The following is a 23,020-nucleotide window of genomic DNA, read 5'->3' on the forward strand; positions in this document are numbered from 1 at the left end:
ACAGCACACGCGTGTGTAGCAGAAGGAATGCGTGCGGGTGAAAGTGTCACTTTCAATGCTGCATCTGTGTGTGTGTGTGGGCCCTGTGGATGCACAAATGCGGCCGGGCATGGTGCAGACCACCCACCCAAGTACTCTAACAGCACTTGCCCCAACAGTCTGTTGAGGTCTACACGGGCGATCTTTGTCTCCTTGTCCTCGTCAAGATCTTGCGATGTTTTGTCACCGGTAAGTCACTCGGTGTGGGGGTGGCTGACGGTGGCGGTGGTGAGACGACCAATGCCGGTTCGGGGCGGGGAGCTTCGCCGGCATCCCCCGCCTCTATAAAGGAGGAAGCGGCTCGCTCGCCTCGCATCAGCAGCGCCGCCTCTCTCCCTGCCGGCCACCACCACCACCACCGCAGGTAAAAGTTGCAGTGGGGTGGGGGGGTGAGGTGAGAGAGAAACAGAGAGAGAGACGGCACCAGGTCGTTAATAGAGGGCCTCGGGTGACCGAACCTGCCCGGCGAGTTCGACTCCCGGCTACGGCGGAGCTGCGTGGTGCCGAGGTCGTGAAGTTGACGTCCTCCAGGCTGGTGTCAGCCTCTCTCCGGCACGGGCGATCCTCTTGCTCCGGCGGTCTTCACGAAATTGTCAGAGGTGGAGGAGGTGGAGGGGGGTCGGGGGGTCACGTTCGCCGATAAGACATCGTCAGTGTTGGGGGCCGCCCACGCGTTTGAAACCATTGCTGGGTTTGACAGCAGCACGATAATGATGATGGTGATGGGGGGCGAATTCAATCTGCGTGGATTGTGTGGGGCCGCACTAAAGTGCCACGAGGGCCCACCCGTGACCCGTGGGGTCTTGCAATGAACAACCCTGTTCGCTCGCTGTCTCTCTCTTTTTTTACGATCAGTGGAAACAAGAAGATGCTCGGTGTATTCGGCACTTTGTTTCGTTCATCATTTCGTAATTTAAAAAAAATTAAATTTACATTTTTAAAGTTTGCTTTATGTAAACCCCCACCTCTCGCTCACTCTCTCGCTCGTTTCTCTCTGCGCTCGATGCTGCCGTGGTTGCAACAGTTTGCTGGACCTGGACGATCCAGCAGAGGTCAAAAGGTTCGATCTGCCGGCGCGGTAGTGGAAACAATGGGCAGGTGAAGTCTGTCCACCCAGCCGTGTATAATACTGGTAGGAACCACCTGGTTCCATCAGCCCACAGGGGATTATTGTGTCCGTCCGTCCGTCGTGCAGGGAGGGGCTGGTGGGGAGGGAGCGGCTGGGTGGGGAGGGGAGGGGTTGGGCTGGGTGGGGAGGGGCTGGTCACCTCGTGGTGCCCTTATAAAACTCAACGTTTAACCTACTCACGCCGGCTTGTGCCCGCCCTCACAGTCGGCCATATTTGCGGAATATACCACGCCGCCGTTGACCCTGGCCATTGACCGAGCAACCCAACGTTCCTACCAGCTCCCTCCGCAGGAGGAATGTGTTAAACATGGTAGCGCGGTTGGCTACGTACGGTGCAAAAGAAGCTCAGCATAATACACCGCGGTTGATTGGCACGTGAGGTGGGGTAAAGTGTGACCAACCTGTGTATGGGTGTGACCACACACAAATATGGTTGAGTACATAGAGTACATTGCAAACAACAGTGCTCTCGGATCCACTATAAAATGTAAGGTCCACAAAATAAGTACACTTCGTCTTAGACTGAGTCAATTTTTTGCAAGTATTTTGAAAAAGTATCAAAGAATATTCCTTGTAAAAAAATCATTGTGAAATTAAAGAGTAAAAATTTAAAAATAAACTCCTTAAGAAATATTTTTTTAAACCAACGGTTTTATTTTAAAGTGCACTCAAAAGTAAAAAAAATAACTTATTTTCAGCCGTCACCAGCTGATAAGATTATTTTTGGACATTTGTAACTAAAAATAAAAACCGTGGGGCGCTCCTTTAATATCACTATTATCTTGATCGATGACCAAGAATGGCTAAATAAAGTTAACAACAAATGGTACTCAATAGCATAACAAAATACTATAACATTTCTAATAATATAGCGGGGATATCTCTATTTGTTATTACTAATCTCATGATGGTGCAGTGGTACCTCGGTGTACGTCGTTAATTCGTTCCAGAAGGTAGGACTTTTCCCGAAAATGACGTAGACACCAAACGAATTTTTCCCATAAGAAATAAAGGGAAAGAAAATAATCCGTTCCAGAGTATAAGAAATTATATTTTACATGGCATATTATACATTAATGGGGCTGTATCAAATAATTTAGACACTACTTATTATTAAAATGCATACATAAATTAAAATAAATGCATAAATAAATGAAAATAAATTGAAATAAAAATAAAATTTAATGTCACTTTACTTTGCTGAGAGAAGTTGATAGCCTACGAGGATGGTGGTGAGGAAGGGGAGGAGGAGGAGATGCTATTTTTTGGAAGGAGAGTCCCCTTCCATTAAAACTTCACGAAGCTGAAATTCTGGGGGGTTTTCTCTCTCTCTTTTCTGTCTTTTTTTCTTGACTTGGACCTGGTTAAGGCTCACCAGGTTTGAGTTTTACTATAAACCTGTCCATTGAAGTTTGTTTTTGCCTTCTTCTAAGAATGTTCCTGAAATGTGACATTGTCTGGTCATTCCACACATTACTGTTATGGCTTGTTATAGCTTTATTGGGGGTGGGGTATACGCGGGTACTGTACGCGGTGACTCATCCCGACCCATACAAGTTCAAGCAAGCGCGTCGTATCCCAAGACATTTTTTTCTTGTCAAAACACGACGTATACCAAATTCGACGTATTCCAAAGCGGTTGTATACCGAGGTATGACTGTACTTAGTTGGTTGAGATGGCTTGATGTGTTTTTAGCACGTTTGCAATCATCAAAACTATTTCGTGCTAAAATTCTAGTATTTAGGTTGTGAAGAGTTGGAACAAAGTGTAATATGAAATGGCTTGTGGCGTTACTTTTGTAAACTAAAGTCTCACAATAGGAAGGGAGTGGTATCTGATTTCACAATAAAAAAGGTAAGGTCCTAGGCAATGTAGAATATACGTGATATGGAATATCACATATCAATAATAAAAAGCCTAGTATTACATTATAATATAAAGTTCACCATTGATCTGCAAATCTTGACGAGCAATTTTTACTTGTCAAAAGTGAACTTAACATAAGTCATAAGTATTTGAAGCAATTGAAACACACATGTCGACTTGATTATGATAGGAACATTTAACAATGCATAGAGAATAGCTAAAATAATTACAATTACAAAGACTTGAAAAATACCTTCAAAATAATTTGAAACAAATCTACGACGCTTTAATATATTTTTGGATAACCAAAGATTAGATTGTATAATCTATATATATATAGTAATTACATGTACATGTCATGTATTTACTTGTCTTACCTTCGACTAATATACTCTCACCAAGAATAGAAGTTGCCATAGGAAGGTGAGAAAAGAACAATGGGTTTAGGTATACTTTTGACCACTTTGCAGTCAACTGTTCTTAAAAAAGCAGTTCAACACGGATACGAGTAGAAAGAGCTAGTAATAGTATAATTAGTAATTATACTCAAAACACTTGTAAATATTCTACACTTCATGGCAAACTTAAATGACATAATTATCAACATTTTCCCTTCTACTACTAATGATTTAAAATAATTTTTACAGACATTATATCACACAAATAAACTTTCATCAAACACATTTTTTTAAGCAACTCATTATGCATAACAATATTGAAGGAGCGCCTCACGGTTTTATTTTTTTAGTTACAAATGTCCAAAAATATTCTGATCAGCTGGTGACGGCTGAAAATATTTTCTTGCTGTGGTTGTCCCACCTGATGACGATTGCTTGTGTGCGATGGAAACGTCGTGATCTATTATTTTTCTACCTACGTGACTTTACCCAAAGAACCAAAGAGTATGGATTCCTGCAGTCAGGAAAGCTTCAAATCAAGATTGAACATCAAATACAGAATACATCAGACACATTCATAATACAAACATTCACAACAAACATTCATAACATAATACGACAGACACATAACACACACGTGTAGTGACTGACTCAAAGACACTAAGAGTAGGAGGCACTCTGTTTATTAACACGGCCTAACATTTAACACTTAGTGACTATGGTTCCCAGTCAGGACCGCTGGCAGACCACCTGACTGACGATGCCGAGATGGTGAAGACAGAGACGATGGTGTAGACTCCAGCAGCATGACGGGGATCCCCCCACTCCACACGACAGCCCCGAGCTCCCCTCTCGGGGCCCCTATTTTACTGTCAGCGTGGCCTGGCTCTGCCCCCGGCCATGCCCCCTTCTGGAATCTACTAGCGGGTTCTCGATGTGACCCTTCCGTAACCTTTCCCCCAGATCCTCTCTGGTCTATCACGTGACCTGCTGTCAGTCAGGGCTGCTGTAAGCTGCAGATCCCTTTCCCTGCCAGCAACCAGCGCTATGCTGCTACGTGACCGATTCTATGTCACTACACACCTACTACTGGGTAGAGACATGTACACTGCTACACAGGGACAAACACAGCAACGGTAGCCTCTATCTGTTCCGCCACGCCTTACTCATTCACGATTACAGAACGGCGCTGCAATCTCGCTGATAAGTGGGTGGTATAATGCTGGTGGCACAGTCGATCGATAGCGCCCTGCACTTTGAACCTGGCAGCATCAGTTGGTTTCCCAGCCTCGGCTAAGATCAGGAATCACCGGCGTGTGAAAACTGAACAGGTCCTGGCAGGGAATCGGCATCTGTGTTCGGGTGGGCCTGAATTCAATTTGTACCGAGGTGTCGTACAGGTATTGTTGTGTTGAACTTTATTAGATTGCATCGAGATCTCGTACTGTACAGGTAACATGTTAAACTTTATTTCCAGTGGTGTGTTGGTAGACCGAATGCTGACTGGCAGAAAGCGTGTGGGTTTGGTTTGTGGGGAAAGCAGCAGCCCTAGGCCATGCTGACTCCCCCCTTCATCCTGCACTGACCACGTGTGGTGAAGTATGGTCAAACAACCCGCCCGGCAGACGCGGTGAGCGTGAAGAGGTCTCCATCCAGCAGTGGATTGACGAAAGTGTTGTGATTTCACACAGATGCTGGTGGACAGCACAACAATGGCTTGTGTGATGCAGTCAGACTAAACCCAGGGCACTTGTTGAAGGTGGACTGGGATTGAATTAATGAAATAACCGGGGTAATTTTGGGAGAAAAAAGCTGAATGTGACCATGACCAACTTAACAATGTGTCTGAAAAGTTAACATTTTCAATAGTTGCACATTATTACCCACGATGCCATGCAGACCAGAAACATGGACGCCAACAGAGAGGAACAACTTTAAATGTGCACAAGGAAGCATGGGGGGAGAGGCGAGGGTACGCGTCATGGATGAGACTGACTACCCTGACCTGGTGAAGGAAATTCCACATTCCCATGGTTGGGACAGGTCATTCCATAGGATGGACATTTTTAGTCGCTGAGGTCGTGGAAAGTTTATTTTGTCATTCTGGTTGTTCTGTGCATTCTGTAACGTCCCCGTTCCGCCTTAATGTGAACCGATGCCTGCTTTATTGAGGGGCGATATTGGCAAGTAAAATTAATATTGGTTGATTTGAGAAACACCAATTGCGCAAAGAGAAAACACATGGGTCGGGAGCAAAAGGAGAGTTAGAGACGTCGCTTTGATTGTTTATCTTTGTCTTCATTCAAGATCTTTTGTTGAAGTGCGTGTGGTGACAAAGGCTGTTCGTACACCATTTGTGTGAGGCACTTTGAGGCCCATAAGGAAGCTGGTATCATATAAAAAGTGCCGTACACAAATCAACAAACTTGGTTTCCATTGTACATGACTATTGTTGTCCTGAGGCATTATTTTTTTGCTCGGAAGAAAATTAAAGCGAGAAAAGTGTGGTCGGAGAGATGAACGTGAACACCGCAACAGCAAAAAAACATTTGGCCTTTCAGAATAGTTTCGCAATAGGATAGTATAAGCAATTTGGAAGATTTGAATAGAACATTGCCGGAAGGTGTTATAAATGTAAGCAGGAAGTGTTGTTTAGCGACTTTTGCACCCTATCCAGTCTTAGCCTCGTCGACAGAGAGACATCACGATCCCAACTGCGAGTAGAGTGGTCTAAATACAGAGCCACGCAGCCACATCACGACCCACGAGAACGCTGCGATTGACGTCCTTCACCGCTCTCTGTTGCCGTCTCCTGCCTTGCAGCCAGTTCTGACTCTGAGACGGGAAGACGACGAAGATGAAGCTGCTGCTCGTCGCTCTGCTGGGGCTCGTGGCGGTGGTCTCCGCGGCCGTGGCCTCTCCTTTCCTCGACCCGGAGCTGTCGCCCGAGTGGGAGTCCTGGAAGGAGTTCCACGGCAAGACCTACGGCGAGGTCGGTCGCGACCACAACGCACGGCGCCGCCCGTAGAGCGGCTCATTGTTTAGAGACGTCCACATTGTAGATTGTTGTAGAGTGGCTCCTTGTTCAGAGATGCCCACGGAGATGAGCACGGCCCCAGCGCATCGTTTGAGTGAGGAGATACAGCAGCGTTGCTACGAGTTTTACCCTGAGCCGTAGTCTGGGAATTGGCATTTGAATAGATTTTTACCGAGATCTGGTGATGTTGCTTTGAACGGTATTACAGTATCAAACTTCGTGTTCTCAAGAGACCAAGACAGTCGCATTTTCAAGAGTGACTTAGGGGCATTAGCCTGCTAGGAGGGGGCGATTATTGCTTTGTATAATCTTTATTGAGTCATTTGCAGTGCAACTTTATAACTTGGCAAACTTGGACCCTGACGCCGGTACACATTGGCCTACTCTTGCAAATGAAGCTGCTAGATTCAAACTGTGCACCTATGCCAAACTGTGAAGCAGAAACTGGGCTACTGCGAGGCAATGTCACTTCCCCATACTGCACAGGATACCGCGCATATTCGATATACTGATAAATATGTCCGGGTTTGATCCGCACCTCCGATCAACATGGTTGGCTACGCACGGTGCGAAACATACGTACATACATCTGCGGCAAACCTAAGATACGGTTTACACTTAATCCCAAATTCATCAGCACCCTTCCTACTCAGGGTGATGTGCAGCTCACGATGGAAACTTGTGGATAAGCGGGGTCTCTCTTGCATACCTGTCAACCCCTTATCATTGCCTATCATATTACAGACCAAATTCAGACCTTATTGATCACCCCGTGCCCTTATAAATTCTCAACGTTTATCCTACAAAGTCCCATCACAAGGGAGAAACACAAACAAATGAACAAAACATTTTTTTGCCTGCATTGAAATGACTGCACGCCGTATGGACCTGAACTCAAATTCCCTGCACAAGAATACGGGGTAAACCGTATGGGTTGACTGCTATGCTCTTTAGTGATTCACAGACACGAGTCCGCACTATATTACATCATGTGTATAACAAGCAGTGACCGAGTGTCTACAGAGACCACGCTCATTCGCATTTGATCCCGACACAGGAAGCCAATTTCTGGTTTCCAGACGGGTTGGCAGGCTTCATCTCTGAAATAACAAAATCAATATATGTTACAAAAAAATATATACCGGATTTTGCAATGTAGGCACACAGATTACCTAACTCGTTTGTCCCTTGTTTAATGGAACTCCAAGGACCTTATCGGGTGTGGTGATGAAGCGTATCGCTTGCTGTACTTCAACATAAACATACAGAGCACGATGATGTCGAGATTATGTCAAACGTAAGGAAATCTTCCTTGGTGGAACACATTCCAGCCAAACCAGTTTCGTTGCAGTGGCAGCTTGTACAATTATTGATTTATAGTGAACTTTACATAACAGTTCAAGTAGACAAATGAACACACAGGCCAAGTGAGTACAGTGTTCGTGAAGGTACTATTTGTTCTTAGCGTTGTGCCCTTAAACAGGTTGGTGTAGATGATGGGTTTTAGCATGTGCTGGGAGTTGCCACTTGTGTCTTTGTTTTCTAGGATAATCTTGTTGAGATAGCCGTCCTGAAAAATCCATGCGCCTTCCCGGGATATGGCTTTTGTCAGTCGCTTAACAATAATAAGAATCCTCCACTTCTACTCGTGTGTTGTCTGGGTTCATCTTCTTGGTTCTTTCGGTAAAGTCACGTAGAAGGGAAGTAATAAAATAATAAAAATAAAACATATTATGTTTTAATAATACGTGACTTTACCGAAAGAACCAAGAAGATGAATCCCTGCAGTCACGAAAGCTTTAAATCGAAATTTGTTGTCTGGGTTGTTTGCGCCTCAAGAGGTGGCAACTCTCGCAGGCACTGCAGCTGTGCGTGGGGCCCTGTTAACTCCGAAGCCACAGTAAGCCCCCCTTGCTGCTTGGGGTGGTGCCTCATCCACTCCTGGCCCTGAGGCAGCGGAGAGAAATTGCGCATTCTGTTGTTGGTGTTCAGTCTCGCCACAGTCTGTCCACCGTTAAATTGTCACGGAGCGGTGTCAATTTAATTGACTCTTGAGAGATGATGGGCTTAGCCAACCACCCCAACCCAGGTTTGACCTCTTGACATTTTGTAATGTGAGTCCAGTGGTATAACCACAGTGCCGTCCGATTTTTCATCATATCAACAATTGTGAGTAGCATTATCAGCCATGATCGACCCATTGCTGAACGAGGGCCTCGTCGACATTTTTCGTGGCCCTGCGATGCCACAAGTGTTCAGTCTCGCCACAGTCTGTCCACCGTTAAATTGTCACGGAGCGGTGTCAATTTCATTGACTCTTGAGAGATGATGGGCTGAGCCAACCACCCCAACCCAGGTTTGAACTCTTGACATTTTGTAATGTGAGTCCAGTGGTATAACCACAGTGCCGTCCGATTTTTCATCATATCAACAATTGTGAGTAGCATTATCAGCCATGATCGACCCATTGCTGAACGAGAGCCTCGTCGACATTTTTCGTGGCCCTGCGATGCCACAAGTGTTCAGTCTCGCCACAGTCTGTCCACCGTTAAATTGTCACGGAGCGGTGTCAATTTCATTGATTCTTGAGAGATGATGGGCTGAGCCAACCACCCAAACCCAGGTTTGAGCTCTTGACATTTTGTAATGCGAGTCCAGTGGTATAACCACAGTGCCGTCCGATTTTTCATCATATCAACAATCGTGAGTAGCATTATCAGCCATGATCGACCCATTGCTGAACGAGGGCCTCGTCGACATTTTTCGTGGCCCTGCGATGCCACAAGCCCTCTGGCTCCTGCACATAAACCGATGTCATCGCTTCATCTCCACGTTGTTCACCCTCTCAGACGCTTTCTTTTCTTTCCCTGCCATTTCGTCATCAGTCTTGTCCATCAGTCATCGTCCCAACTAGCGATGTGTCATATATGTTGAACTTCTTTTGCACCGTACGTGGTCAACCGCGCTTATCGGAGGTGCGCAAACCCGCTTACTTTCCTGCATGGTCGGTGTGATGTCTCGAATATTCATTCGATCTCCAATCCCGAACTCCGAGGCCACTTAATACCTGAACACGGTGCTGGTTGCTATTGCATTGCATCCCTTGACGCGTCGCTATGCCTGTTGTGCTGCAGAAGGAGGAGGGCTGGAGGAGGATGATTTGGGAGAAGAACCTCAAGAGGATCTCCGTGCACAACCTGGAGCACTCCATGGGCAAGCACACCTGGCGCATGGGCATGAACCAATTCAGTGATATGGTAAGCCAGGACATCGCATATCTCCTCTACGCTTCCCTCCCACGAGATTAAAAACTACCGCATAGGACATCGGATGTGGCTCTTACAAGGTCGTACAGATTGTGTCAAAGTCCTGTGGGGAGATGGTGAACCAGACGTTTCCTCCTTCCCTATGCCTTCTTCATTTCCATGAGCAGTTTAAATGTACGGGACAACGGATTTAGCTCATACAAGCTCGTGCAGATTTCATCACCTTGAGCAGATGGTGAGTCAGACGTCTGATTTTCTACACTCTGTTGAAAATCATGGGCAAGGGAAACACATTATGGCCATGGCAGACCACTCAGCTGCCACCACAGATATTCTGTGTTCAATTCCCGGCAGTCATATTTGTTCAAATCAGATTCCCAAGTGCAGTGAGTCATTGTGTCTCAGCCCAGCCACCAAAAAAACGTGAGAATTTTAGTTTTTTCACTGAATCTTACGAAGCCCAGCTCCGTTCCTGAGAGCTACAGTTTATAAACACGTCGGATGAAATACAGGCGGCAAGTTGAACTTGTAGACCAAGGTGTGTACTCAAGAGACCTGGATGAGTCACATTGGCGCGAGCGACTTTGGGGCAATTCGGCTGCCAGTAAGGGGTCGATGATCGCTGTGCAATTTGCGGCACCCTTCTCTGTAAGATGGTCCAAATAGATTCTGTTTCGTGACACGATGCCGATTGTGTGGAAACAAATTGTGGGGAAAAAGACCAAAATAATTAAGCAAGAAAGTAGATTTTTATCAAAATATAAAATATAATTTTTTTATATTTTGTTCATGCGTATTTTATCTTGCTTGTACCATCTGTCACATTTGTTTAGTCTTGTTTCAATAGCCTAAAGCTATAATAGCATACGATTTGCATCTAATTTGCAGTCCTGCTAAATAATTAAATCTTACGACAATTGTTGACTCGCTCACACACTATGATAAATTCATTGAGTGGAAAAACCAAATTAATCAGGAAATAAACGATTTGTTACACCGCTAATATTTATGTTAAACATTATTTAAAAAATAGATGAGCAAACAACTACCTATCGATCACATTGCCGAGACACAAATAGTCAAAGTGGTTGTTGATGATGTCATAGCAATGGAGCTGTGTTCTTCTCCTGTCACATACCTGCTGAGCCAGTGGTGGACACTCCACATTCCTGGCAAAACGAGATAAGTCCATCCTTTTGACATTCACTTTTGACTTTTCACAGTGTGACACTCTGTGTTGTGACATATCTCGGCTGTTTAGTTGAGGAATCGACTAACATACCTGGCCTCGCCTTGGGAATGTGGAACTTCCACAGCTGGCTCGGGGCAACAATTGGAGATATGAGCACTGGCCCATACTGAGACTCTGACCCTGACCCTGATCTGAGCGAGGTGGTGCTGCGGTTGTAGCGCTTGACTCGCAATCGGAAAGTCGTGGGTTCAAATGATGGCCACTTTGTCTGAAGTTGACATTGATTGCCCTATAGAGAAAGACAAATACAAATATCCCCCGTATAGCCTGAACAGACTGTAGGGGCAAGTGCTGTTAGCGAGCACCTAATGAAGGCCGGAACGGTACACGAGGGGGTGGGTGGCCAACACCACGCCCGACCGCCTTTGTCTTCCCAGCGGCGATGTTTACATTCTGCACCAGGTACTCATTCGACCTAGGGGAGGCCCAGGACCAGTTCAGATAATCGCCACTGGTGTTGGCCATTGAGTAGGAATCGAACCCGGGTCGCCGGGCTTATAGCTCGGCACGTTAACCGCTACGCCACCGCTAACACCAACAACAAAGAAGACCACCTCTGAATGCTCTCTGGAGTAGAGAGTTATGGGACTAGGTTGATGAGCTTTATAGGTGACTAAGTCGAGACTGTGTGGAAAGTGGTGGTGATGTTGTTAGCACACTGTCCACAGCTAACATCAGTGGTGAATAATATCCGGACCAGTCCTGCATCTATTCCACCCCCCAGCGCCCCCGCCATCCCATCACCTTAATCTTTTACTGACCAGCGTGGTGAAGTATGGTCAAACAACCGTCAGGACCCACATTGCATGGAGAGGCCTTCCCCCATTCGTGGACTGACAAAGGGCTGTAGTAACGTTGAAACCATGAAGCTGACGACACTCGATAACTCGGTTTTAACTACCGTCGTGGTAATCTATGTCCGCTCGCTGTGAACGCGCGTCTCGTTCAGACCGGGGAGGAGTTCCAGCAGGTGATGCTGGGCTTCAGGGGCTGGAACGGCACCAGCAAGGCCTCCAGCGGCGCCACGTTCTTGGCGCCCGCCTTCTTTGAGGCCCCCGAGTCCGTCGACTGGAGGAAGCAGGGCTACGTCACCGACGTCAAGAACCAGGTACCGCCCAGTCGAGGTCACGATCAGGCGTTCATCGTCAGGACCAGTGTCTTACGATCATTATTTCTTCCAGCGAAACATTACACAGTTAACATCCTACCCCCACAATTGCGTCAGGGTCATATTCCTACGACCCCTGGAGTTTAACCGAGCTCCACTCTGCGAACCAAGCTAAGTGGGGGTTTTGCCTCCCCAGTTTTGCAGACAACACTTGTCGATGTGAGAAATCTTTGCCTTTATCCGCTTCCTCTCCGCAGGGCGAATGTGGCTCTTGCTGGTCGTTCAGCACCACGGGCTCTCTCGAGGGGCAGCACAAGCGCAAGACTGGAGTGCTCGTTTCGCTGAGCGAGCAGAACCTGGTGGACTGCTCCTTGGCCGAGGGCAATCAGGGCTGCAATGGAGGACTCATGATCAACGCGTTCAACTACATCAAGAAGAACGGAGGCATCGACTCGGAGGAGTCGTACCCGTACAAGGGACAGGTGAGGGAGTTTGGGCCTTTGACCGTTGTCAGGGACAAATCTGTCGCTCTATTGTCTAGGAACCCAATCACTCATCTGGTCTCTATGTATGTTGAACTATTTTCGCACTTCTACATCACTCAACATCACTTCAACATCACTCATCTGGTCTCTATGTATGTTGAACTATTTTCGCACCGTACTTAGCCAATTGTGCCAATCGAAGGTGGATTGTTTAGGGAACCTCATCGGAGGCTGATCATTCAGTCGGAATATTTATGAGGATCTTTATTTCGACTGGAGGAATCCCATGAACTATGAATCTCTTTTTTTCAAAGATGTCCCCAGTAACCGTTACCCTCGCAAGCACCGTCACATGCTCGTCAGCACTTCAACATCATCAGCCATCAGATCAACAATCCACCTAACACCTGTGCAGTAGCTAATTTAATTCTTACATCTTTATGTTGCACATACTTCTTGACTGGCAAACCAATTCAACAATTCATGTTATTTGGTTCTTTCAGTAATGTCACGTAGATAGAAAAATAATAATATAAATAAAGTGAATAAAAATAATAAAAATTTAAACAACAAAAACACTAATAAAGACTGTAGCCTGGTTCTTAATCGGAGTGAGTGTACTGCAAGTCTATAAAGTAGACTGTAGCCTGGTTCTTAACCTCGGTGAGCCTACCAGTACACTCACTGAGGTTAAGAACCAGGCTACAGTCTACATTAGTGTTTTTTTGTTGTTTTTTATTTTATTTGTATTATTTGTATTCACTTTATTTCCTTTTTATTTTCTATCTACGTGAATTGACCGAAAGAACCAAAGAATACGAATTCCTGCTGTCACGAAAGTTTTAAGTCACAATTAAACAATTAATATGGCAATCCACAGTAATGACTCATAATTCACTACAAAAATCAACAATTAACTTTAAAGTTAGCAATTAAATTAATTAACAATTAAACCATTAATTGCCAATTCATGCATTCATACCTTAGTAATAAACTGACTAATTTAATCAACAATAAAGCATAAAGGCAGTTTCTGCACAGGCCTTGGAATGGCGGCTCGTGATTGGCTATGGGGCGTGAGTCAATCCCCCCTCCCCATGGCTGCATTCTGGGAGTGGGGTTTGGATCGACCAATGAGAGGCCGCGCCTCGGCGAGACCCTGCCCCTCAGTGGGTTGATATCTCATTACTCCCCTGGGGGAGCGATTATATATAATTGATTCTATAAAATTTATTTTATAAAACAGAAGCCATTTAAAAGGAAAAAACAACAACATAATTTTTTAAGTTTGCAAAACTTTTCAACAGTTTTTTTTACTTGTTTTTATTTATAATGAAACATTTTATGACGAGGATTTTCTTTGTTGGAGTGCAATCCCCCCCATACAGATGGGGCGTCTTTTATTCTATTGTCTCAAGACCCCATCAGAGACCGGTCTTGTCAGTTTGCCGTCTAAAGACTCTGTACGATACACCTCAAGGCTTACAATGGCAATGCTGACGGTTCTAGATTTTAAGCTTTCGTGACTGCAAGGATTCATATTCTTAGGTTTTTTCGGTAAAGTCACGTAGGTAAAAAATTAAAATTTAAATTATTGAAAGTAAAATAAAAGAAAAATCACGACGTTTCGGAGGCAACACAAGCTTCCGTCTTCAGGTGGAACCGTCACAGCACGATAGCTGTATCAAGTAAAAAAAAAGCAAGCGTGCTGTGACGGTTCCACCTGAAGACGGAAGCTTGTGTTGCCTCCGAAACGTCGTGATTTTTATTTTTATTTATTTTTACTTTCATTAATTTAAATTTTTTACCTACGTGACTTTACCGAAAAAACCTAAGAATAAGAAAACGCTGACGGTGTTTGTAATACGCGGTGTATGCGTCGCACAGGTCGAAACGTGCAAGTACGACCCCAAGAACAAGGCTGCGGAGGTCACCGGCTACGTGGAAATTCCCGAAGGGGACGAGGAGGCCCTCAAGAATGCCGTGGCCTCCGTTGGCCCGGTGTCGGTCGCCATCGACGCCAGCCTCGCGTCGTTCCAGTCCTACGGCTCAGGTGGGCGCTTCGTTGAGGCGTCGCTTATCACATTTCCCAGGTCGGGCTTTCGGTGGGCCAAAGTTTTACGTGAGAACCTGAGCCGTGCCTCAAAACGTGTGCCGAGCCAGGCCTAGTTGTTGCCCCCACGTTGGGAGGTAAGTCAGATTTTTCCTGGGTAAGTAAACGGCACTGCTGTGAACGTGACGGCCTAGGGAGGAGGCCTGTAAATCCGAAAGGAATTCCTGAAAGGTAGGTTATGAGTTTGGGATGTTTCAGTGGAAGAGGTTGGTAAGTCAGGTAGAGAGGCCTTGGTATGAATGGTTAATAGGCTTGGAGGTTTAAAGAGGTCAGGCAGCTCAGAGATTGTGAAACCTGTGATGTTGGTCAAGGGGATCCTTTATTTATTTATTAGTTTGGTTTTATGCCCGAGCAGCAAAGTCTAACTCAGTCTCAAGGGTTCTACTTTTATGATGTTTTTTTTTTCAAATGCCTTTACTGAATGTATATCTCCTCAGGGAAACCAGCCACCTCCTCCTCCCCATCACACCCTGAGAAAACCCATTTAGTGTGCAGTGAAAATCTCAACCAGTTTTGAGATCCCCTTCACCAACCTGTGCTGACCAGTGTTGACAAAGTTTGGTCAAACTACCCCCTTGACCAGCACGTAGAGTCGGGGGGGGGGGGGGGGAGGGCTTCGTCCATCAGGGGATTGGAAAAGGGCTGTACATACAATGGGGGATAATTCGACGAAAACATGTTGGAAAAACATCCCATGTTGAACCGCGAAAAGTCCTAGTGGAAATGTGATATGTGGAAATGTACTGACGGTTATCTGCTATTGCCTTCTACTTACGGCTCGTATGGAGCAAACGTGAGAGATCCATTTGTAAGTTTTCGTGTGTTTTGTTTATTATCCTTCCCCGCACCTACGATTAGCATGGTTATCTACGTACGGTGCGAAGGAAGTTCAGCTTACGTACAAGTGGTTCAGCAATTCCATTGCCTTGTCTGAGAGGTGGTGATTTGCCAATACATCGCATTAGTGCCGCCATTATGAATGAGGTGTGGTGTTTTTCCCTCTGTGACCTGCAGGCATCTACAAGGACGCAATGTGCAGCCAACACATTGACCACGCCGTGCTGGTCGTGGGCTACGGTGTGGACGAGACCGGGCAGAAATTCTGGCTCGTCAAGAACAGGTGCGTTGTTATGAGATTATTATTCCAACCAGACAACAACCACACTATCTCATGTATAAACATTTTATTAACTCCCGCATACAGGGACTCCTCTACATATGAACCAGTTAGGTTACAGAGGTCTGTTCGTAAGTTGATTTGTTCATAAGTCCAACTTTACTCCTGTCGATTCCAAACACGTTGTACGGCGTGTACACTAAACACGGGAAATGGCTTTAAACGTTGTATAATCTCCTGTAGATGTAGATGCCACTGGTTCTTCACGTTCTGTAGATGTAGATGCCACTGGTTCTTCACGTTCTGCAGATGTAGATGCCACCGCCACCATCTATTGCGTGGCGGTTGAACTTGCGACTCTTGATCCGAACAGGCAACTGGACGTACGGAGGTTTTTTTTCTTCTTGGTTCTTTCGGTAAAGTCACGTAGAAGGGAAATAATAAAATAATAAAAATAAAACATAATAAAATAAGTCTCACGACGTTTCGGCCACAATGCAAGCAGCCGTCCTCAGGTGAAGAATTCAGACGCTGTCTTTCCGACAGACCTGTTCTTCACCTGAGGACGGCTGCTTGCGTTGTGGCCAAAACGTCGTGAGAATTATTTTATTATGTTTTATTTTTATTATTTTATTATTTCCCTTCTACGTGACTTTACCGAAAGAACGAAGAAGATGAATCCCTGCAGTCACGAAAGCTTTAAATCGAAAGTACGGAGGTTTGTTCGTATTTCAGAAAATTCGAATGTTCATAAGTAGGAGGAGTCCCTGTGTACATTTTCACTTGTCCTTCTAGAGGCCCCCCCCCACATGGGTGGGGGCAGTGAGCCCAATCTCCTCCCCCCTTCAACGCGAGTCGCTTGGTTTATAGTCCGCAGTGCTAACCACTGTGCCACCGAATATATTAGAGATGAAAAAAACACAAACGGGCTTGTGACGCTGCTCATCTCGGTTGATGGCTCTAGAGCCAGTGGTGTACATTCCACATTCCTATGGCAGGTTCAAGTATATATGGCATTCACAATTGATTTGTAACAAATTTGTATGCATGTTCAATTTCTTTCGCGCCGTACGCGGCCAACCGTGCTAACCGGAGGTGTGGTAATTTGGCGTTCGTCGTCGTAACAATGCCGATTATTTACCCAGGGATAGCCTTACCGAGTCTCAAAACTATTTTAGCAGGATCCTACAACGTAATGTTCGGCCATTACCATTCATGAGCGTTTGGCTTCATGTGGGAGAACCAGAGAACCCGGAGAAAACCCACACGTGGAAGGAGATAGCACTAAACACCGACATCTCCTCGCCACCGTGGGGACTGAAGTCTCCAAAATCTGGCAAGCTCAGGGGGGTCACCTACCCAAATACTAACCAGGCACAATCCTGCTTAGGTGGCTGGGCATGTGTGGTGCTAGCCACGCCTACACTAAACACATGCACGGAAGTGGCCTTAATAGATGCTCGCTGAATTGTGAATTTTGAGCCGTCTATAGGCTCTGTGATTATATATGTTGACCTATAGATGTGTGTGTGTGTGTAGAACGGCAGCGCAGTAGTTAGCGCACTGCACTAAGGACGTGGCAACCCGTGGCTAACATCATTGGTGAATATCTGAACTAGTTCTTGGGCTTTCCCTAGGCCGATTTATCCTTAAGTGAGTACCTGGTCAGGTGTGCAAACATTAGCACTGGGGAGAAAAAGGTGGCTGGGCCTTGTTATGCCCATACCATCACAGTGTGTGTCATACCTACCCAAATAGTTGCTCGCCAACAGCACTATCTGCACCATCTGTATGACTCAATGGGAATATCTGTGTCCTGTGTGTGTGTGTCTCTCTCTGTGTACAGCTGGGGAGTCACCTGGGGAGAGCAGGGATACGTGCGCATGGCTCGTGATGACAACAACCTGTGTGGCATCGCCTCTATGAGTAGCTACCCACTGGTGTAATAATCATCTGGTCTGCCTGCCTCCTAACCAAAGACAGATATAATGGCACACAATTTCCCATTGGTGCACCATCAACTGCATCTGAACATCACCAGCAGGCCGTTGTGCACATCTCCATCAATGTAAAAATTAAAAACACAAGCCTCAGCAGTGCAATTGTGGCCATGCCACCCAAACTATGGACCACACAGTGAACCAGTGTAATCTGCGCTCCTTTGACGGAGGAGGAACAACAAAACTACACGAACTTTCTCCTTGAAGCCCTCTCGTGGCCAGGAGACCTCAACACTGGCATCTGGCTCCTGAACATATATTTTCCATGCGCAAGGATATAACAGAATTGTCCATTTAAGTCAAAGTCACATTCAGGCACTTCGGTCCTCAAATTAGCAATCGTTGGTGCTCATCACTATTAGAGATCGCGTGAGGTTTTTTTTAAATATCATGTGTGGGTGTGAACCTGCACAAGATCCTCTCCTAACCACTTTCCACTTTGTGTCAGACTAACCCCCCCCCACCACCATCCCCCTATCCCTTCACTCCCTCGCCCAGACAATGGCGAGACACAAGCGAGTATGTACCAAGTAGGGTGCGGTGCCCGGTTGGCGCAGTAGGGGGCACAGGTGGTGGTGCATCTGACGGTCATCTCAGTCAGCCAACCCATGGCACCTGCTGGGTCTGTCCCGTGACCTCCTGTCGGCAGCGAGCCTTCGACACTTCACGTGGCAGCCTCCAAAGCGCACGTGGCCTGGCACAGGCGCCGTGGTGACGTCACCGTCACTTGGTGGCGAATTGCGGCCGTTGGTATTGGTGGTGCCAACGCCTTGTGATAATTCTCGCCAGCGAGAGCCGATGAAACCCGTCTTCTCAGTCGTGCTCCGTCTGCATGTTTTGGGTCGGGGGGCGGGGGGGCTACCGTTGGGGGCCAGAGAAGAGTGTCACCCCGAGTGCTGCCCAGTCTCTTCACTGCCAGAGCTCGCAGAAGACTCGTCACGTGCACGCACGCACTTGGACCGATTGCCGACGTTAAGACTTGAGATTGGAATGTGACAAAAAGCAAACTAACAACCTTTACATAAACGACAATTGAGCCACAGCAAAGTTTTTTTTTTTTGGGTTCGATCGCCGTAAATCTAAATGCGTCGTTAAAGCCGCCACCACCCGACACGGCTAACTAGTAAGGTCTGTTACGTAAACAAAACGTGGCAATTGGTTACGAGTTCAGCACACCGGTGTATTGGAGAGTAAATCCACAACATTAATGATTCGAGTACGACGTTTCGCCGGTGATTACAACCAGCTTCATCAAGTGATAGCCATAATTGTGAAGAAGTGTTCCTGTTTCAGTCCTTGGTTGAACATTTACATTCACGATACACTTTAACAGGCCACAAATTCAGTCCGTGACTCAAAAGGGAATGCTTCTATCTGAGCCCTGTTTCCCCCCCCCCCCCCCCCCCCGTCAATGTTATCAATTGGTGGCCGGTGCACGGCAAGTCTCACGGCTCAGTGGGGTCGTGTGTAGGGCTCGCACAGCCGGTCAGCGCTGCCCACAGGGGGGGTTGGCCCACTGCCCGGCACTGCGCAGGGCCTCGCATCGCATAAACCTCAGATCTTCACCCCTATACAGACAGCTACCCTAGGGGGTGACCAAATCCCAATGCAGGCGGTGCAGGCAGCCTGCCACAGGCCGGTCCTTTTAGCTATCACTTCGGGGATGAGCGGGAAAGCCTCGGTCTTGCTGTTGGCAGCTTCCTGCCAGCCACAGTGGCTGCGTCTGCCTGTGGTGCAGCAGCAACTCAAGTAAAGTTGTGGTCACTGTACTAGCAAGCCTCTCCAGCCGTCCTCTTAACAGCCTCAAGAAATACCTCGGCACTTGGCAGTACTCAAAGCAGCCACATGGGTGGCTGCTCAAATGGCCTCCAGTAGCTGCTCCAAGCTAACCTAGTCACTGCTCCATAACCGCGTTTTTACACCAGCTTGCAGAGTACTCCTGATGCTACGCAAGTTATTTTACTTAATCTGGTGTCCTCAACACCAGGAGTTCCGCGGTGGTGAGATGTTTACTCCCTCGCCTGATCTGCAAAAGGCCGTGCGTTCGATTCCGACCATGCCGCCTGCTGTATATTTGCAGTTTGCATGTTCTCCCCGTGGTTATGTGGATTTTTATCCGGGTCCGATTTTTTCCCTCCACATTTAGAATCGACATGCGTTCAGGGTATTCAGCTGCTATACATTTCAACGTGATAAGCAACTTCGTTGAGAGCTATCATTTGTGGCGAAGTTGCTTCTGAAATTAGAACTACACAGCTCTCAGTGGGCATTTCCTGCTGAAATAAAAAAAAAACTGTTTAGTTTCTATAGTTTCAGTTGATCTACCTCCTATCATGTTTTTTTTTTATTCAAGGCACTCTTACCAGCTCATCGACTCACATGTTCTCCTCCTCCACCACCACTAACTCTGTTCCCTCCTTTTCTCCCTGCCAAGACTCACGCTTTCTCCCCAGTCCCCACTGGTTTCTCTCGCTCATCATCATTCCAGGCGGTCACGGGTCCGTTTGTTTGGGCTGCTTATTTCTTCCCTTACGATTTGTACGCGAATCCAGCGTTTTAGGGTGAACCACCGTCGGAATTGATCAAGCTTCGCTTCTGATTTCAGTAAATTTTCATGAGTCTCAAAATTATTGGCTGCTTTTATAAACAAAATAAAACACGTTGCATCCGTTTTATAGGTTAGCGATGTTTTAAACTGAAAAATGAATATGTTAAACATGCTTGAATTACAGGTGCAATTTTTTTTTAAAGATATATTTTGAACAATGCTTTCTACGCATGTGTTTTTTAATAGAGGGATCTTTGTAAACTCTACACTATCGTTTATTCTTAATAAACAATTGTAAAATTGAATGAGTCCGTGCGTTTTATATGGATGGAGTGTGGCGCTGTGGTGTGTGGAAGATGCCCTATGACCCCCCCCCCGACACCCGAGTTGCATTCCCAGTTGGTCGAGGGCAAATCTAAGCGGCATATTGCATTTGAAGCTGTCCTGGGCTTCCCCAGGACGGCTTCCCCAGATTAAGAAACACTGGTCGAACCTGGGGTGCATGCAAATGTGTTCACGCTTGAGAACCAACGGGATGCAAGGCTGCAGTAAAGTTAGATTTGAAGCTTTCGTGACTGAAATGATTCATACTCTTAGGTTTTTTCGGTAAAGTCACGTAGGTAAAAAATAAAAATAATAGACATAATAGAAATATAATTATTATCTCTATAATTATTAATTTTTTACCTACGTGACTTTACCGACAAAACCTAAGAGTATGCGGTAAAGTTCTAAGAAACACTTGCCCGAGATGGGCTCCGCCTGAGTTGCGTATAAACTATAAGCTACAGCACTGCAAAACAGTGGTGCTGGCCACACCACCCATTCGTAGCGCTATGCCAGCCTTGCCTTGTTCATAGGGTCTCGCTAACACCATGCTCTCGCACGACACTTGCCACGTCCTATTAAATGCACTTTTTTTTGCAGATAAGGGGCCGTCCATAAATAACGTCACGAGATTTTTGACGATTTTTGACCCCCCCCCCCCCTCGTTACACGGCGTCATAAAAAGTCAGACCCCCCCCCCCTCAAATATGACGTCACAAAGCTCTGCCCCCCCACCTCCCTAAAAAATAAAAGATGCTTCAAATCGCTTTAAACTATTGTCATTGTAGTGCGTTTTTAATGTGGCGTTGCACTCTGATGCAGGAGAAAACATTAAAAAGTCTATTTAATTAAGTAGAACGTGTTGTCTATATTTATTTAAAGTTGCTCATTTTGATGTGACGTCACATTTCTCAAATCCCCCCCCCCCCGCTCGTCACACATCGTCACAAATGTCTGACCCCCCCCCCCACCCCTAAGTGCGTGACGTCATTTATGGCCGGCCCCTAAGAGGAGTCATGCGCTCAATTTATTCTGTTACCGAACATTTATCGTCGGACAGAAGTGACCTGGAAATGGTCTCCCACGAGTGCCTTTGTATGCACCGGATCTCGCCACAGGGGTTATTTAACCATATTTCACCATTCTAGAATTGAAGCTTTCGTGACTGCAAGGATTCATATTCTTAGGTTTTTTTCGGTAAAGTCACGTAGGTAAACATTTTAAATTAAAATTAATAAAAGTAAAATAAAAATAAAATAAAAATTACGACGTTTCGGAGGCAACACAAGCTTCCGTCTTCAGGTGGAACCGTCACAGCACGATTGCTGTATAAGCAATCTGCTGTATCAGCAATCTTACTTCATACAGCAATCGAGTACGAAGAGACGCGTAGTAAAGTACTCATTGACATGTAAATTTTGTCTCTAACCCCTCCCTCTCTCTGCCTCCGCCCCCCCCCTCTGTCTATTTAAGGCCACCCCACAGAGACGATCACCCCTCTCTGTACCTGTGTTGCTCTCTCTGTGTATCTTGGTGATATCTGTCTGCTTACATGTCTGTCTGTGGTTTTCTGGTTAGATTTTGGGTCGCTATTTCATTATACCTGATGAAGATTGCTTGTGTTGCAATCGAAACGTCGTATGCTATTATTTAATTTATTATTTTATCTTTATACGTGACTTTACCGAAAGAACCAAAGAATAATTCCTGCAGTCACGAAAGCTCCAAAATTAAGATCGCAATGTTGGGCCCTCTCAATGTGAAATCTGCTGACCAGGTAATAGTTCAAATGCCATGAGTGGTGACTTGACGTCACTCGCAGAAATACAGGGTGACCCACCGCGCTGGCGAGATGTTAACTCCCTCGCCTGGTATGCAAGATGGTCGTGGTGGGTTCTATACCGACCCGGAGTTTGCATGTTCTCTCCGTGGTCGCATGGACTTTTCTCCGGGTCTTCCGGTATATTCCTCCACATTTAGAAAGCATGTGTTTGGAGAATTTGGCTGCGATACATTTCCACACGATAAGCCACTTCATTGAGGTCGCTTCCGAAAAAGAGCTATGTAGCTCAGTGGGCCTTACCTGGTAAAATTACAAGTTTTATTTTTTAATAGATACCACACTGATTTCTCATGACTCTCTTACTTTCATCTCGTCAGGGGATTGAAGAATAAAAAAGCGATGGATTCGAATCTTAAACGGTATGGAGATTGGTGTAAGACGTGTATTGGTGTACGGTGCTTTTTCTGCAATATTTTGCTGTCTTTTCTTGGATTTTCTGTTTGCACATAGTCACTTTAAGATGCTTTCTTGTTCATGTTTTTGTTTTTTTG

The 23,020-nt window shown here is 45.9% G+C and overlaps 1 protein-coding gene across 2 annotated transcripts; it reads left to right on the top strand.

The window, feature by feature from the left end:
* Nucleotides 1–252: 252 nt before the first annotated feature.
* Nucleotides 253–20,664, top strand: LOC133354254 (procathepsin L-like). 2 transcript variants are annotated; one of them, XM_061570952.1, is made up of 8 exons: nucleotides 253–403; nucleotides 6,257–6,425; nucleotides 9,605–9,727; nucleotides 11,938–12,096; nucleotides 12,354–12,578; nucleotides 14,469–14,634; nucleotides 15,709–15,814; nucleotides 17,658–20,664. In XM_061570952.1, the coding sequence occupies exons 2-8, from the start codon at nucleotides 6,291–6,293 to the stop codon at nucleotides 17,755–17,757; spliced, it is 1,014 nt and encodes a 337-aa protein (XP_061426936.1). In that variant the 5' UTR covers nucleotides 253–403; nucleotides 6,257–6,290; the 3' UTR covers nucleotides 17,758–20,664. The 2 variants fall into 2 exon arrangements, with proteins under 2 accessions (XP_061426936.1, XP_061426937.1); XM_061570953.1 differs by lacking the exon at nucleotides 253–403 and adding an exon at nucleotides 1,114–1,137.
* The last annotated feature ends 2,356 nt before the right edge of the window (nucleotides 20,665–23,020 follow it).

The sequence above is a fragment of the Lethenteron reissneri genome, chromosome 46 (genome assembly GCF_015708825.2).
Source record: "Lethenteron reissneri isolate LAM-NWPU_2019-01 chromosome 46, ASM1570882v1, whole genome shotgun sequence".
NCBI lineage: Eukaryota > Metazoa > Chordata > Hyperoartia > Petromyzontiformes > Petromyzontidae > Lethenteron > Lethenteron reissneri.